Below are 18,978 nucleotides of genomic sequence, written 5' to 3'. Positions count from 1 at the left end.
CAGGCTTAATCAAACAGGAAATGGGACAGTTTGTTATCTAGTAAAGGCTGTTTCTTTATCAGGCAACTTGAGGGATGGATCCAGCAGTATTGTGAATGGGAAGAAGATTCCACAGCAGTTTAAATCTGATCTCTGCAAGGGCTGGGCAGTAGGGTGTGAAACAACAGCATCCAGAATGCTAATGCCAGACATAAGATCCTCGAAGCGAGAGAGAGAGTTTACTTCAGGGGATGAAGTTGAAGTTTGGTGCCAAAATTACACGAATGGCTCTGCATGGGTAAGAGGCATGGCCGATGTGAGGTCAGGTCTCATGGTATACAAAGTTCTGAACCCAGACCACATGAAAGCTGCAAACGTGCATATGGGATAGAAGCAAAAGATTTCTGGCCCCTCAGAACAGCCAGAAAGGCTGTCCGAGCTCGTGTTCTCCCCCTCTGTCTAGTATCTGAGAAATATCTGAGTTTGAGATGGACTGCAGATATTGCAGCCTTGGTGCCATTAACACCGGAAGAAGAGGATTAATTTCTTAAATGTTCAAGCTGCAAAAGGCGAGCTATGGTCTGGTAGAGCCTACCCATATCCCAGGTGGAATCAGAGGAACTGGACCTGGTGCAAAAATGCCTCAGAAACGCTACAAGAAAAAGAACAGGCCAATGTTCTGGACTTGGAGGGGAAGGAATGTATTGATTGTAACAAGGTCAGCCAAGTGGATTTCAGAATATGACTTCCCTGATTGGGGCTGCCAATCAGGGAGCCCTGGCTGACAGAGATAAACAGGAGTGTCTGGGGAAAAAATAAGCACTACCGCACTTAGGTGGTAGTGTGGGGGTTAAAAATAAATAAATAAATAAACAGGGGATTCTTCCTGGTGGTGGAATAAAAAGAAAAAAAAAAGAAAAGCAGGTGTGCTTGCACTTTGATGTGAAGGGCAGTGTTTGTCACTAAAAAAAAATAAATAAACAGGAGTGGCACTGCCCTTTGATGTGAAGGGCAGTGCTTGTCACTGGCCACCCGGGTGTTTTCCTGTCTTCCTGGTGGTGGAAATTGAATAAAGATTCGTGCACTTTGTAAAATAAAAGAGAAAAAAAAAGCAGAAGTGTCTGGGGAAAAAATAAGCACTACCGCACTTAGGTGGTAGTGTGGGGGTTAAATTTTAAAAAAAAAGGGAATTGTGGGGGTTTAAAAAAAGAGAGAAAGAAAAAACAAATAAATAGGAGTGTCACAGACTCCCAGCCCAACTGCTTGTTCTGTGGCGCTGTGGAGTCCATGGACCATGTATATATTGGGTGTGGGCGTTTGCACTCCCTTTTTGATTTTCTTAAAAACCTTCTCCTCTGTTTTTGGCTGCACTTCAGTCCCACGCTCCTGATCTTTGGGCACCCGGTATGGAGGAGGGAGGGCGGATCTGAAGACCTTCTCGTGGGTCTGCTCCTGGGCCTGGCCAAACTGCCCATCAACAGATCGAGGCAGCGGGCCATGGAGGGGGTCGTTAGGGCCGACTGCCTGCCCCTCTTTCGCGGTTAAGTTAGGGCCCGGGTGTCCTTGGAGAAGGAGCACGCGGTGTCCACCAACACCCTGGAGTTGTTCAGGGAGAGGTGGGTGCCGCAGGGAATGGAGTGCATTATTTCTCCCTCCAACTCTATTTTGATTTAATCCCTACCCTCCCCTTCACTGTTTTGATCACGCAGCACTGCCCTTTGATGTGAAGGGCAGTGTTTGTCACTGACCACCCGGGTGTTTTCCTATCTTCCTGCTGGTGGAAATTGAATAAAGATTCGTGCACTTTGTGTCTTTCACTGTGTCTCACACGTATTCACATGCCATGGCTGCTGGGGAACAATAAGCACTACCGCACTTAGGTGGTAGTGTGGGGGTTAAATTAAAAAAATATAAACAGGAGTGTCAGAGCTCTACTCATTCTGAGAGCCTGCTCTGAGGAAGCCAGACCAGTGTTAAGTGGTGACCAACGTTCAGGGATCTATATACATGGTTGCTGAGATCTCTCTGTTTATCCACACTACAAAGAATCTTACCATTAGCCTAGTACTCTTTTTATTCCTTTGTTGCTCCTTCCAAAATGAATCACCTCACACTTTTCTGCATTAAACTCCATTTGCTAACTCTCAGCCCAGCTCTGCTGCAGCTTTCAGCACAATCCACAATTCCACTGACCTTGGTGTCATCTGCAAATTTACTAACCCATCCTTCTATGCTCTCATAAAGGTCATTTATAAAAATGGCAGCAGTGGCCTCAAAACAGATCCTTGCGGTACACCACAAGTAACTGAAATCCAGGAGGAACCACCACCCTCTGTCTTCTTTCAGCGAGCCAATTTCTGATCCAAAGTGCTAAATCACCTTCAATCCCATACCTCGGTATTTTATGCACTAGCCTACCACTGGGAACTGTATCAAACACATTGCTGAAATCCATATGCACCACATCAACCGCTATTTGGTCACCTTCTCTAAGAACTCAATAAGGTTTGTGAGGTACGCCCTACTCTTCATGAAACCGTGTTGACTACCCCAATCAACTTATTCATCTCTAGATGATTGTAAATCCTATCTCTTATAACCTTTTCCACCACTTTACCCGCAATCAAAGTAAGGCTCACTGGTCTATAGTTGCCTCTATTCCCCTTCTTGAACAAAGGGACAGCATTTGCTATCCTCTAGACTTCTGGCACTATTCCTGTAGACAATGGCGACATAAATATCAAAGCCAAAGGCTCTGCAATCTCTTCCCTGACTTCTCAGCAAATCCAAGGATAAATCCCATCTGGCCTAGGGACTTAATTATTTTCACATTTTCCAGAATTGCTAACACTTCCTCCTTGTGAACCTCGATCCTGTTTAGTCTATTTGTGTAGGTTGTTTTATTTTCAGGTTAGTTTACTGAAATATCTCAACAACAACTCATCTTTATAGAGCATGTTGAGCATGGACAATTTTCCCAAGGTGGTTTTGAAGATGAGACACAAGAATGGATATTGACCCAAAGAAAGTCATGCTCAGGCTAACGTTTAATTAAATGGGTAGTTTTTAAGGAATATCTAAAAGAAGTTTTATTTCTCAAAAAAAAACCCATCCTGTTTCCTTCTGAAAATGTCAATTGTCTTTGCTCCCAGTACTCTCACATGCAGTAAGTTTCAAGTAAGAAATGCATTTTCCTGAATTCCCTTTCAGTTGGAAAGTAATGCATTGTGATCCCAGTCAGAAAAGATCTTATTAGATTCTGACTAGTTTTTAATTAAGACTTTTTAATAAAAGTTTATAAATTTTGTGCTGTTTGCATAGATTTCTTGGGAAGGGGTAATGGAAAAGGTATCTAATATGGCCTTGAATACTTTGTATAGAAAAACAAATATTTTTCTCACCAAAGTATTGCCATTTGTGAGAACTCTCTCTGGAACCCATTCAGTTGTTCCATGGGGATTCTTGAGTGCCCATGACATGGTATCAAATACTAACTAACTTCTGGGAATTATGTATTATTCAGTAATGTTCAGGATGAATAACATATCACCTAGGAGAATTTCATTAAGAGAAAAGTAAGAACAATTATCCTCAAGACCTAGGGGATTTGTTTACCCACAATTGACATCAGGTGAAAACTTCACATATTCAGCTAGTAACAGCTCATGAAATATTGAGTTAATGACTTAAGCATGTTTGTGACATTGCTACTTCTATAATTGTTCTTCATGCACAGATTTATGTGGTAATTTTTATTCAATAGCTCCTTGATACATTGCAGGAAATAAATCCAAATGCTGTCTTGTTTACAGTTTGATAGTTGAAGCATTGGTTCATTAATGAATTGTTTTATTTTGTTGACTGTGTATTGCTTTTGGATTCCTCTCTGTTACTATCACATAATTGACTATTACATCAAGCGTAAAGGGTGTTGCAAGTTTCACTTTGAGTGTATCTTCGCTACTTCCTATCCAATTGCTATTGAATCATTTTCTATCTGTCAGGTAATCCTGTGCCACCTCCCACAGTCTATTTAATCAGACACATTAAATCTAATGTGCCATTATGTAATAAGACTAGAGTCATAGGATCTTGTGCAGTGGTAGTGTCCCTACCCCGGAACCAGGAGGCCCAAGTCTCACCTGTTCCAGAGTTGTGTAATAATATCCCTGAACAGGTTAATTTAAAAAAAAGTCTCACAAAGCTAGAATCATAGAATGGTTACAACACAGAAGGAAGGCCATTCAGCCTTTCGTATCACAAAAAGAGCTACTCAACTGGTCACACTCCCTTAGCTTTTCCTTGTAACCCTGCATACATTTTCTCTTCAGATAATTATCCGATTTCCTTTGAATTGAATCTGTTTCTGTGAAGCTGTATGCTGCATTGTATTGCATGTTGTGATTCTCTTTTCCTATATGCTTAGTAATTTTTAAAAATGAATTCAAGCCGATTTAATTCATGATTGTCTTATTATTTACAAACATTGAGGTACGTATCACATTCTCATTTTCTGTTTAAAACCTTCAATTATGTTTTTGTCAATATTGACCTCTTGGCTGGCTAACGTACTCTCTCTTCAGATATTTAATGTATGTTAAACTTTGTGAAGTACCTTCTGGAAAAATCACTTATTACCTCTATTCAATAATATATTTAAGCAGATTATTTATTGAACACATTCTTTGTGTTAAATAATGCTTTATTTATCCATAGGTTAATTTCATATTGCACGTTCTTTTGAGACATTTTAAGGCTTTCACTGTAACAAAATAACAGGCCATTTATATTTTCTGTGATATTTTAGTTTACAAATACTGACAAAAATGCTTGTAATCTTTGACATTCAAACACTTGTGTAAATTGTATTCTTGTACATAGTGATCCTACTGCTGCCCAAATGGATAGACGTAGGGCATCAACTCAACCTGCTGGCCAGGATGGACCAGGGACATTAAAGGTATCAACTTCAATTTCTTCATTTGGTTCTGTAAGTTAGACTTCACTATGAAGTCTTCTTTTGCTTCTTTGGTTTATTCTGCCAAGCTTTCCTGGTGAAGGCACTGAATGATTATAGAATCCTTTTTTTTAATGCTGTTAAGATGTCAATTGTTCACTAATTGAGTTTTATGTAATATTCATTTTAGAGAGCTGTGAAGACAAATCTAAGTTGCGTTTCTGAGGCAATCATCAATTAGAAAAATTAAATGTAACCAGGTTACACTTTTTCCAAGTATAATTTATCTATGATTGGCAAAACTAATGTAAAATAGTCAAGAAGTTTGAACACAAACAGTACAAATTTAGGTTTGTGATCTTTTGTGCTGGTATTTTGCTTAAATAAAAATCATTTTGTTGGAAGCCAACTTTGATCATTAAAATTGGTCACATTGCCAGATGAATCAAGTGAGTGTTTGCTAATTAGGTCCATTTGTAGCACTTCCAAGAAGGTTCTTAGAATTGAGCTGTTTTGATTTCGGATACAAAAACACTGGGCACTGTTTAAAAATTTTTTGGCTGATTACTGTGTACATTAATGATTTCCACGAATGATTCTTTATTTTTTAAAAACATTTTCAATTACAGGGAATATTCTTTGTTTCACCTTTTGAGTTGTTTCACAATAAATGTGTTTCTTTATTATGTCACTTCACCACCTTTTAATAAAGTCAGATTTCTCAGAGCTGTACAGCATGAAAACAGATCATGCTGACCAGGTATCCTAAATAAACCAAGCTCCATATCACTCAACTACAGGTACAATTGCAAATACTGAGATGGCAATGGTGGACCCTCCTCTTCGCTCTCAAATCTCCCCTCCACCCCTCACCAAGACGTTGCAATGATTTTCAAGCCTTGGAGTGGATTCTCAGTGGGAAAGGGTTTGTGAAGCATTACCCTAGACTTGGGATTTTCCTTCCTGGGCATCTCTACCTCACTCTCCCCGCCTCCTTTTGAGTTGCTGCTGAAAACCTGCACATTTGATCAAGTTTTAGGCCATGTGTTAATTGTCTTATGTGGCTCTGTGTCAAATTTCATTTAATAGCTCTCTTGGAAGGTAGTTTGGGGCACTTCACCTATTTTAAAACTGCTGTATAAGTACAAGCATTTTGTTGTTATATTTAGAATATCCTTTATTGTCACATGTACTCAAATACAGGAGTACAGTGAAAAGTTTTACAATGTCTCCTCTGATGGCGTCATCTTAGGTATAAGTGCATAAGTACAAATCTTAGATACAAGGAGTAAAAAGAAAAGGAATTGCATTACTTTAGTGTTGAAAGAATAAGTTCAAAATAAGACATAGTCAAAGAATTGACATTACAGTCAGATTAAAAAATTTCAAATAAACATTACATTGCACCAGCTCAGCACAGGCGGCATCCACGTGTTGACCGACTGCCTGCACCAGACCTCCGCTCCAAGCCTCCAGTCTGCTCTGTACTCGCTCTCAGCTGTGCCAAGATAAGTTCCAGGACTGCATCCCCTGCACCAGCTGATGCTCCAGGCATGCTTTCCCCACGCCAGCCTCCACCTGGGACTCACTTCTCATGCCAGCCTCTGTCCCAGCACTGCTTTCCCTGTGCCGGCTGCCACCCCGGGACTGCTTCCCATGTACCGACCTTTGCCCCGGAACTGCTTTCCCCGAGTTGGCTGCTGCTCCACGATTAGCCTATGGAGCTTGTCAGCTCCTCCATTCCCCCAATGCAGAAAATGGGGGGAGGTGGAGGGGAATAAAAGAAAAAAGAACAGATGGAGCAGATGAGCTCCAGTTGAAGCATCTTATTCTGCTGCCATCTTGCCGACAGGTCAATTTATATCAAAGAACTAAGGAATTCAAGTTGGTGCTTTTGTTACCCCTCCTAACTCCCCAGGAAGATACTCTCCTTCTGAATTTATGTTTAAAGTAGGCAATTCTTTTTAACAATAACAATTGAATTTTAAGGGTTTGAGATTTTTTTTGGAAGTGAAACCTTGTGTAGGATTCCTTCAGAATTGCTTTATCTTTCTATTTTGTAAAGAGCCGTGAGATCAAGATTACCCTTCCTTTAGTAATTTCTTTTCACTTTGGCATCCATCATCTCTGACCATCTTATTTTGCTTTTGTTCTGTGTTGTGTTATCTCACATCAAGTCAGATTTTTCAGGATTATAGAAAGCAAGCAGTGATCTAGCAATCTTACCATAAGTCTAGCAATGCTGACGTTAAGTTTAAATCCTACCATTGAAACTGAGAAATTATACTTGATAGTTAGCATCAGTAGAAGTAAGGATCACAAAAACTTTTGCATTTTTGTAAAAACTCAACTGCATGGTTAACTGTAGAGACAATTGGATGGGCAATAAAACTGTTTTATCAGTATCTCCCATACCCCAAGGACCAAATAAATGACATTGCTTATGTAAAACTAGTGAGAAATGCTTAAACCATGGATGGTTTGGAACCAGTATGACCACCCTGCTACCACCACCACCCACCTTTTGTGGATGCTTCTTTTGGTCATGTTGTGATGGAAAATTGTCATCTCTGTGCATTAGTTTGCTGCTCATAGATGATGGTCCGTGTCAACTCCATTGTTCCTTATCTCAACTTAGTTCAACATTTTTACAATTATGTGGCAAAATTCAAACTTTCTACATTGTGAAGAGCTGTAAATATGCTTGTGAAAATTATACTTTATAAAGAGTGATTCAGAGTTTAAAATTGCAGAAGAGGCCCTTCCTGGCCTGATTCATTATTGTGATTGTTGATGTTACTAATTTCTCATACAGTGACATCTTGCTTTAATACATCAAGATTTCATGATGATTATGGCAGCAATGTTTTCAGCATCTGCCACCATTATTGACCGTTTCAGAGTTGTGATTTCTGGAGTTGGTAGCACATTTGCAGTTCGATATCCAGAAGTTGCTTGGCTGTATTCCCATGCTAATTCAAGGGTGTATCATTGATGTTTCCTTCAATATCATTTAATCAGAAGTAATTGAACTGATGAGAACTTCCATTGCTGTATTATTCATATCTCACTGTAAAGACCTTTGGAAAAAGTTATATTGTTAAATGAAGAGTAATTGAGTTTTTAACTGAGTACTAAATTAATAATTACTACTAGGGAGCATCACTCTAGCCATGAAAGGTCAAATTTATATTCAGGTTGCTGATTATTTCAATTTGCTTCATGAAGTCCAGCCTGTCATGCTGTAAAATATTGATCTGTCTGGGTACCCATACAAACTCCCTTTAAATGTGCTTATCTAGATTGCACTGCAAAATGATTTTATTTCTTTAACTACACTGAATTGCAAAGTATTTATTTTTACTTTCATTTAGAATGTCTATTTCTTTAAATTCCAAATTAATGGATATTTTTATATTAAAGCTTGTACTAATTTGATGAAGTGTCTTGGCATTCTAATTCTTTTTGAAAATTTTATTTCAACATTGAATGATTTTCTTCTGTTTCTAGTCTGGGGACAAATTTAAAATTCCAAAGAAGAAAAAAGTCACAGAGAAGGACAATGTAGAGACTCATTCTCCTCTATCCCGACTTACTGATTCCAGAATTGAAAATTTAAGACCGTCGCATGTGAGTTGAAGTAAAAAGACTTTATGTATCTTGTCTAAGTTTCTGATCTTAATGCTTTCTTTGTTCTTTCATGGTAGATACTGGCATAACCAGCGTTTTATTGTCCACTGTAATTGCTCTTGAAGATGGTGAAACTGGGTGTTATTTCAGAGATCAAAAAAATCAACTAGTTGTTGTGTATCTGGAATTACTTATGTAGTCTAAGGATGAATAGTTTATTTTCCTAAAGATGATTAATACACTATTAGTTTTTAAAAACAATCTAATAGTTACATGCTCACAATTACTGATAAGTGCATTTACACCAGATTTATTTAATTTGAATTCACAATCTCCAGAATATTGGTTGCTAAACCAGGAACATAGTTACAATGCTGTCATATCCAGTGTAAGCATAGAGACTGAATGTTCACCATAGCTATGGGACTTTGGGCGGCCCAACAGCCATTAGCTTAATCTTGTTTTTAACTTGATAATCATGCATTTGTTTTGTAGCTGAAATCATTACATTGTGATTATGAGAGGGAAGCTTTCATTTCTCTATCTTTCACTGTCTTTTTCTTCCATAAGGCTCAACTGTGGACAACTACACGATAGCATTATCACATGGTTAATACCAACTCAGTTGGCTTAAAAAAAAACAAGTAGTAAGCATGAGCCTAACTTACAAATGTAGTTCACTGCATAATTTGGTGCACTTAAAAATTCAGTAGTTTAACTCCATGAGACTGCCAAAAGATTTAAGCAAGTTAGATTTGAATTAGATTACCTACAGTGTGGAAACAGGCCCTTCGGCCCAACAAGTCCACACCGACCCGCCGAAGCGTAACCCACCCAGACCCATTCTCCTACATTTACCCCTTACCTAACACTACGGGCAATTTAGCCTGGCCAATTCACCTAACCTGCACATTTTTGGATTGTGGGAGGAAACCGGAGCACCCGGAGGAAACCCACGCAGTCACGGGGAGAATGTGCAAACTCCACACAGTCAGTCGCCTGAGGCGGGAATTGAACCCGGGTCTCTGGCGCTGTGAGGCTGCTAGGAGTTGTTAGGATGGTACACAATAGTTGAAAAAACAATTTTTGGATGGGTGCTCAGTGTTGCTGACAGTTTGGAAATCATTACTTGAAGAGATATTAGAAGGCGAAACTCAGCACACTTACAAGTTATTTGGATAAACACGTGAAGTGTTGCAATTTATACAGCTGTGGACCAAAAGCTGGAAAGTGCCGTTGGATATATAACTCTTTTTGAGCCAATGCAGAAATGATAGGTCAAATGGCTTCCTTCTGTGCAATAAAATTTCTAACTTACCTGACCCTGTTAAACATTCGTCTGTCTGAGGGCTCTTTCCTGTACACCCTTCCTCTCCTTCCTACCACTATGAATATTTTACCATTTTGTACACAATTTTTGTGTACCGTTTTTATTCCTTCTTCTGAAGTGTGTTGATATATTTTTCTGTTTGTTTCCCTGAAGCTGCTTTCAGTCCTGTTTCAAAAGTAATTATTTATTTTATGGCCAGCTATCATGCAGGTTATGCTTTCCAGTAGCAAGCATGTTTTCAGGTGGGCGGTAATGTAAAAGCAAAATGCTCCAAATGCTGCATATCTGACACAAGAATAGGAAATACTGAGTTGTTGTCAAAGTATTTTGAGAAAGAAACCCAGTTATTGTTTTAGATGTGAATCAGAATTTATCACGAAAGATCACAGACCTGAAACAATAACTCATTTGTCTGCTGAGAATTTCTGTGGAAATAAGAGTTGGCTTCAGACAGTTAGAATACAGATTAGTTTCGCAACGTATATTGTTGAAAGGACAATAAAAATATTTTAGACATTGTTTGTGGAAGTATTCTAACCAGTATAATGTGTTATAATCTGTTATACGTAATGCACAGCAATCTATAAAGACACTAAGCAATTATTAGACTCTTGTGTTTAGTGAGACTGTAACTTGTTCACAACTTAATGTAAAGAACTTCACAGAACACAGTCCAGCTCTGCTTCTGAATTCCAAAGGTGAACTGAAACGTAGGCCTTTGTTGTGGAAGTAAAATTCACAAGATTCACCCTGAAGTAAGAAGGTGTAGTGGACAACAGGATCTTGATCAGGTGGGCCAATGGGCTGAGAAGTGGCAGATGGAGTTTAATTCAGATAAATGCGAGGTGCTGCATTTTGGGAAAGCAAATCTTAGCAGGACTTATACACTTAATGGTAAGGTCCTAGAGAGTGTTGAACAAAGAGACCTTGGAGTGCAGGTTCATAGCTCCTTGAAAGTGGAGTTGCAGGTAGATAGCATAGTGAAGAAGGTATTTGGTGTGCTTTCCTTTATTGGTCAGAGTATTGACGACAGGAGTTGGGAGGTCATGTTGTGGCCCTCCGCTACATCGATGACTGTATCGGCGCCGCCTCGTGCTCCCACGAGGAGGTTGAACAGTTCATCCACTTCACCAACACCTTCCACCTCAACCTCAAATTCACCTGGACAGTCTCAGATTCCTCCCTCCCCTTCCTTGACCTTTCTATTTCTATCTCAGGCGACCGAATCAACATGGACATCTACTACAAACCGACCGACTCCCACAGCTACCTGGACTACACCTCCTCCCATCCTGCCCCCTGTAAAAACGCCATCCCATTCTCCCAATTCCTTCGACTCCGCCGCATCTGCTCCCAGGAGAACCAGTTCCAAAAACGCACAACCCAGATGGCCTCCTTCTTCAAGGACCGCAATTTCCCCCCCAACGTGGTCGACGATGCCCTCCACCGCATCTCTTCCACTTCCTGCTCCTCCGCTCTTGAGCCCCGCCCCTCCAACCGCCACCAGGACAGAACCCCACTGGTCTTCACCTACCACCCCACCAATTTCCATGTTCAGCGCATCATCCGCCGTCATTTCCGCCACCTCCAAACGGACCCCACCACCAAGGATATATTTCCCTCCCCTCCCCTATCAGCATTCCGTAAAGATCACTCCCTCCGTGACTCCCTCGTCAGGTCCACACCCCCCACCAACCCAACCTCCACTCCCGGCACCTTCCCCTGCAACCGCAGGAGGTGCAAGACTTGCGCCCACACCTCCCCCCTCACCTCCCTCCAAGGCCCCAAAGGAAACTTCCATATCCGCCACAGATTCACCTGCACCTCCACACACATCATCTATTGCATCCTCTGCACCCGATGTGGCCTCCTCTATATTGGGGAGACAGGCCGGCTACTTGTGGAGCGTTTCAGAGAACACCACTGGGACACCCGGACCAAACAACCCAACCACCCTGTGGCTCAACATTTCAATTCCCCCTCCCAACTCCACCAAGGATATGCAGGTCTTTGGACTCCTCCATCGCCAGACCACAACAAAACGACGGTTGGAGGAAGAGCGCCTCATCTTCCGCCTAGGAACCCTCCAACCACAAGGGATGAACTCGGATTTCACCAGTTTCCTCATTTCCCCTCCCCCCCACCTTGTCTCAGTCTAATCCATCGAATTCAGCACCGCCTTCCTAACCTGCAATCTTCTTCCCGACCTCTCCGCCCCCACCCCAGTCTGACCTATCACCCTCACCTTGACCTCTTTCCACCTATCACATTTCCGACGCCCCTCCCCCAAGTCCCTCCTCCCTACCTTTTATCTTAGCCTGCTGGACAAACTTTCCTCATTCCTGAAGAAGGGCTTATGCCCGAAACGTCGATTCTCCTGTTCCCTGGATGCTGCCAGACCTGCTGCGCTTTTCCAGCAACACATTTTCAGCTCTGATCTCCAGCATCTGCAGACCTCACTTTCTCCCAGGACATTGGTTAGACCACTTGGAATATTGTGTGCAGTTCTGGTCTTTTTCCTATAGGAAAGATGTTGTGAAACTTGAAAGGGTTCAGAAAAGATCTACAAGGATGTTGCCAGGGTTGGAGGATTTGAGCTATAAGGAGAGGCTGAACAGGCCGGGGCTGTTTTTCTTGGAGCATCAGAGGCTGAGGGGTGACCTTCTAGAGGTTTACAAAATTATGAGATGCATAGATAGGATAAATAGTCTTTTCCCTGGGGTGGGGGTGTCCTGATAGAGGGCATAGGTTTAGGGTGCGAGGGGAAAGATATTAAACAGACCTAACGGGCAACTTTTTCACACAGAGGATGGTATGTATATGGAATGAGCTGCCAGTGGAAGTGGTGGAGGCTGGTACAATTGCAATATTTAAAAGACATTTGGATGGGTATATGAATAGGAAGGGTTTGGACGGATATGGGCCAGGTGCTGACAGGTGGGACTAGATTGGGTTGGGATATCTGGTCGGCATGGACGGGTTGGACTGAAGGGTCTGTTTCCATGCTGTACATCTCTATGACTCTATGTGACTTTGGAGCAGAATTAGGCCATTTGGTCCTTTGTGACAACCTCCCAATATTCAATAACATCATGGATGATCTGGTGTGGTTGTATCCCCACTTTGTTGCCTGGTCCCTTATAACCCTTGACTATCTTCTCCACAAACTGTTCCTTGAATAAGTTCAATGACCTGCAGTCTAGCACCCCTGGGGCACAGAATTCCACTTACTTACACCCCTTTGGGAGATAATGAAAGTAGGTACCGTAGATTAATATTGTTTCTCTTCAGTAAATATCCTGGATATATATTCACGGGTTTTTATGTTATAATGGATTAACTTTGTTTAAAACATTAGATTTTGGGTCTGTTTTCAGAAGCGCTGGCCATTCTCTTATAATACTTTCAATAAAACAAGAAATCGAGACTCAATTGCTTATAGTCAACGGAGGAAATGCCATTCAAAGCACAACTTCCAAGGAGATGATGTTCAATTGAAGTAAGAATATGATCAATTGTCCTTTTTTTTTAATAAATGTGTTTATCCTGGTATCTTTGTTTCCCTTTATTTTGTAGTCATAATCATTCTTTGTTTTATAAGGTTAAATTGATATTGAAACAATCCACTATATTTGTCACTGAGTCTGCTTAAATGCCAGCAGAAAATAATTTCACCATGAAATGGTTGGAAGGTATCACTTTTCTATCTTCCTTAAGCTGCCCGTTGTCAAAAATGTGTTTACTATCTGAACTGTAGTTAATCTCAATTTGATAATTGCCTATGCTAGAAGTTAATCGTAATATTTACTTTTCTATGCTTTGTTGCTAAATGCTACCTCTTGTCCACTGAGGTAATCTTCTAATTTATTGTTGTATAATATTTCCACAGCTCTTTTTATTATTTTATTTTTAGCCTTTGACATGTCATTAATTTATCTTTTCATTTGCCTTGATTGTCATTTCAGCACTAATGCCATTTCTGTCTTTCATTAGCTGTCGCCTCCCTGCGGTAATCAGAAGGCTTTGCTCTATTTTATGTTTGCTTTATTTGTTAAGATTGTCTCCAATAACTAACATTCAATTGGAGCCAGCTACGCTGATTTAATGAGAAAGCATCAGTAGTATTTTGAGGCAGTGCAATTCTCTTCAAGAGTAGATAACACCAGGTGCTTCAACAGCAGGTACCCAGCTTTTGATCTGGATGAGGTTAAAATAATCAATCTGACTGCAGGCAAGCAATCTGCTTTGAATATTGTTGACATTGATGGACTACCTTTAACATTTGGCAATGGTTTGTGGCCTGAATGTGCAAGTTACAAATTCAGTTTTTTTGTAAACACCTTTTTAAAAATGAGTTTTGAACTGATGTCTCTGAAACTCTATTCTAAACCTTCCTACAGCAGAAGGAGGACATTTGACAGCAAGAGGCTCATGTATTGCAAAACTGGAATAGATGTTCCATAATACATGATCCTGCTGTACTTCACCTAATAATATTGGACCTTTTATAAAATAGTAACTCCTCCTTTATTGCTATACGAAATCATAAATTTCTACAAATGCGTTTTTTCTCTTTTTTTCTTCTCCAATGGTATTTTCATTAATTCCTTTTTAAACACTTGTGTTTGTGTTGCACTTTGCCAGGGAAGCCAGAATTGTACTCAGAGATGTGCTGATGACAGATTCAGGAAGACAACATTTGCTGCACGTAAAAAAGCAAGACTATAGTAATGTCGAAAGTACTGACACTTCACATGCAAAAAAACATCACACATCAACAACCAGTGAACTAAAAGATAATTGTTACGTGGAAACCAAAACATCTCACCAAGATAGTCAGTCCAACATTTTATCCAGCAGGTGGGTTCTTGAGCTATGCTTCAACCAGCTGCTGCATGCACGAATGCATCAGTTTTGCTTCTCTCTTTGTGAAGTCTCCAAAGACATCACCTTGTGCGCTGATGAGTTTTCTGTGGACTATTCTTTGTTTAATAAAGTTTCTGTGTATATAATTGCCATCCTCTGCATTTGTCTTCAATGCACTTAGAATAGGTGCTTTGCCCCTTGGATATCACCCAGGATGATGTGCAGGCGATTAACTCCTGAAGTGATTTGTTCTTCACCAGTTTCGTAACTTCATTAAAACGGTGATACTGATTTTTTTTTTCCAGCCACATAGTCATCAACAGAATTTTTTGGAAACAACAAAAAATGCTGGAAATCACAGCGGGTCAGGCAGCATCCGTGGAGAGACAGCAAGCTAATGTTTTAGTCTAGATTACTCTTTATCCAGAGCTCCAGCAGAATGTTTTGCTTTTCTCCCAGTTGGAAGATTTCTGTTTGATTTTGGTTTGAAGTTGAGTGATTCTATTAGGTCTCAATTTGACAAATTCTCCTTGTTGACATGTTCGTTTTATTTGCTGGATTGTTTTTCCATGCTGTTTTTGCCTGTACCACACCACAAATTCTGCATGCCTTTGGAGATTTAGTTGAGGATAGGATTTCTTTTTACCTTAGACATCTCTATCAAAGTTCATTCAACTGATAATACAACCAATCTGTAAATAATGTTAGAATAATAATCTTGAACTCCATTTTCTTTCACATTTAAGATTTTTGGCCAGGTTTTTTCTGTTTGCATTAAAATATATTTGTATAATCAATTCTCATGGGAATTCCGGAGAGATCCTTTTGGATGTTATGGTTGCAAGCTGTCACCACTAGCTGATCTACCTATCTTGTAATCTATCTTGTGTCCTTTTACCCAGTGAGCAATGTCACTGGAGAACAAATGTTATCTTGGTCGTTTTCGGTTCTGCAAGAGGGAAAAGATTTTCCAGCACAAGGGCATAGCAAGCATTCATAGGTCTGATCCAAGGTTAGTTATGGGTGTCTTAGCTGTAATAAGGGCTTTGGATTCTTTAACACAACACAACAATACGACTTTTACCTTGAAATCACAAAAGATATGTGTACGACTATTTTAAAAACTAACGTTCAGTGGTGCTTATATTATGGTGTATCTTCAAGGGTAGTTTTGTACGGCACTTTGGTAAAGTGTCCATTGCAAATTTGATCTTCAGCTGAAAGTACCCTGGCATTTGTTTTTTAAAAAAAAGTCAATGGTACTGCTCCAGTTAGAAATTCAGTATTGGAATTTGCTGGCAAGGCCTCAAGTCTTCTGCTTCTGAAAGGTATTGTTTATCTTGATAAATAGCACCCATCTTTGGGTGTACTCTTGGCTACTGCCTCTGATTTTAAGTTGGAATTAAATTCTGGCCATTGGAAGAGTTCACAAAAACAGAAGAAAAATGTGCGGGAGTAGGCAGTGTAACCTGTCAAGCTTGCTCCACCAATCAACTTAATCTTGACTTCTCTTGGGCTTCGACTTGCTTTCCCTGCCAGGTCCAAATATCCTTTGATTCCCTTAGAGACCAAACATCTGACCACCTAACCTTAAATATATTCCAAGCTGTAGCATCCACAACCGTCTGGGTAGACATTCTTAACACTTTGACTGAAATAACTTGTCCTCATTTTGGTCCCAAATGATCAATCTCTAAATGGAGATGAAGCTATGTATTTTAGATTTTATGACTGGGGAAGTGATCTCTCCACATCTACTCTGTCAAGCCCCTTCAGAATCTTTTATGCTTCAATGAGCTGAACTCTCATCCTTCTGAAGCTCAGAAGAATATAAGCCCGATATACTCAGCCTCTCATCATGGAACAGCCCATTTTTCCCAGGGATCAGTTTATTAAGCCTTCACTATACAGCCTCCAATGCAAGAATATACTTCTATAAATATGGAAACCATACCTGCATAATATTCCAAATACCAAAGCTTTGGATAATTGTATGACAACTTATTTATTCCTGTACATCAGTTCCCTTGTAATAAAGGCAAACATGCTGTTTGTCTTCCTAATTAATTATGTGCTGTTCCTGCATACTAATTTTATATGTTCCTTGCTCTTTGAACGTTCAGAAATTTCACATCTTGTAAAAATATTCTGTTTTACTGTTCTTAACACCAAACTAAATAATTTCACATTTTACTACATTACACTCCATCTACTATCTTGTTCTCCACTCATTTCACTTGTCTTTATCTCTTTAGGAGTTGTGACCTTTTCATCTAGGTTTGTATCATTAGTAAAATTAGTTTCTGCCTCCTCTTGTTATCTAAGTCATTAATGGAAGCCATAAATTGTTGGGCTCTCAGCACTGATCCATGTGCCAATCTGCTAGACTCAACCAACCAACTTAAATGTGCATAATTTCTACAGACTCTGCTTTCCATCCATTAACTGCTTTTTTATACATTCCACTGCATTACCTTCAACTCAAAGAGCCCTTAGCTTGCCTATTTCTTTGGGAATTCTTGAATTTCTTTTATAACTTTATGGAATATCAACAAACTATTTTGTGAAGGTACAATACAGTGGCTGCAAGAACAAATCAAATACTTGGAATACTGCCATGAGTAACTCCCCAAAGCTTGCCTATCATCTATACGTCAGGAGTATGATTGAATACTCCCCACATGCCCTCCGCTTCATCCAGGACAAAAACACCTGCATGATTAGTCCAACTTCCACTCCCTCTATTGTCAATACTCAGTAGCAGTAGTATGTACTATCTACAAGAAGCACTGCAGAAATTTGCCAAGAGTCCTTGTGGCTCACCTTCCAAGCCCATGACCACTTCCATTTAGAAAGCTAGTGGATATATGGAAACTGTACCTCCTTTAAGTTCCCCTCCAAGCCATTCACCATCCTGACTTTGGAAATATGTTGCAGAGAATTGTGCATTTTACTGCACCAATTATGGTGCTTTGTAAACTTGGTTTTAACATAGTACAGTAATAGTACATAAGAAACCAATATGGTTCCAGAAGGTAGTCAGTATCTGGAATTAGTTTCCCTAGAATTGTGGAGGCTGGATCACTGAAGGTATTTGAAGAGGATGTAGACAGGTTTTGGAAGTATCAGGGAGTTGATGGTTATGCTAAAGTGGTACAAAAGCAGATTTGAGTCCAAGGTGAGATCAGCCTGAATACTAAGGCAGGCATGGAGGGGCTGAATGATCAATTCCTGTTTCTATTTCTTTTGTTCTTGTGTCCAGTTTTGCAAGGACTTGATGCCGTACTGTACCTGCCAAATGCTATCTTAATAGCAAAGGCATTCGCTTTAACTATATTGTGGAATTTAGCTTTCTGTCCATGTTTCGAATAAAGCTGATACAAAGTCAGGAGCAGTTGTCCTGGCAGAATTTGAATGGAGGACTAGTTAGCAATTTGTTGATGAACAAGTGTAGCTGAATAGCACTGTAGATAACACCTTTTTTTTGCTTTGATAATTACGACAGATTGAGGGGGTGAGGGATTTGGCTGCACTCCACTTAACAACTTTCTGTCAGCCAAGCACAATAATTTTTAACATTTACTGTTATCTCACAGCTATCACAATTAAATTAGAACATAATTAGCTAGAACAAAATGAAGGAGCCAATTCTAAGGTTTTCTTGAGTGAAAGAAATTTTATTACATTCTAACCCTGAGGGGAAAAAACATAACTTTAAACTTGTATACAAACATAAATAATAAGTTTGAAAAGGGTATTGGTTCCAACCAGCAACATAAAAGCAGATCCAGTTTTAAATTTGAGAACTTGACTTGTGAAGGCACAATACAGTAGTTACAAGAGCAGGTCAGATGCTTAGGAATACTGCAGTGAGTAACTCCCCTCTTAACGACTCAAAGCCTATCATCAATAAGATACAAGTGTGAAAGTGAGACCTGTATCCACTGTTATTTGGCTGTTGTCCAGTTTGATCAACTATCATGAAATTTGTAGAATCCTGGCATTTTTAATTAATTGTTCTATTTTCAACCTACATTTTTCACTAGTTGCTCCTTTTGAGACATCAAGGGAGTGAGAGCAAGCCTTTATGGTTCTGTGTGTATTCATCTGTTTTCCTTTCTGTGCTCTGCCAAGCAGGCTCATTTAGCTGCAACACCCTGAGCAGGTAACCTCTCATCTCCTAATATGTGAACATATGCCAGTGCAAATTAAATGG

The 18,978-nt window shown here is 39.9% G+C and overlaps 1 protein-coding gene across 3 annotated transcripts in view; it reads left to right on the top strand.

Annotated features, from left to right (window-relative positions):
- Positions 1 to 18,978, top strand: part of senp7 (SUMO specific peptidase 7) — a 115,314-nt gene that overhangs the window by 8,726 nt on the left and 87,610 nt on the right. For 2 of the 3 annotated variants that reach the window (XM_087992684.1, XM_043701122.2), the window contains exons 2-5: positions 4,861 to 4,939; positions 8,447 to 8,566; positions 13,274 to 13,395; positions 14,541 to 14,756. In XM_087992684.1, coding sequence (XP_087848810.1) covers positions 4,880 to 4,939; positions 8,447 to 8,566; positions 13,274 to 13,395; positions 14,541 to 14,756 — 518 coding nt within the window. In that variant the 5' untranslated portion in view covers positions 4,861 to 4,879. The remainder of the gene's footprint in view (positions 1 to 4,860; positions 4,940 to 8,446; positions 8,567 to 13,273; positions 13,396 to 14,540; positions 14,757 to 18,978) is intronic. The other variant, XM_087992685.1, reaches the window with a different exon arrangement.

This window comes from Chiloscyllium plagiosum, unplaced genomic scaffold, assembly GCF_037043375.1.
Source record: "Chiloscyllium plagiosum isolate Xiang-an unplaced genomic scaffold, Cpla_swu_hap1 HiC_scaffold_12, whole genome shotgun sequence".
NCBI lineage: Eukaryota > Metazoa > Chordata > Chondrichthyes > Orectolobiformes > Hemiscylliidae > Chiloscyllium > Chiloscyllium plagiosum.
The sequence above is the reverse complement of the archived record's forward strand: the minus strand, read 5'-3'. Positions and strand labels throughout refer to the sequence as shown.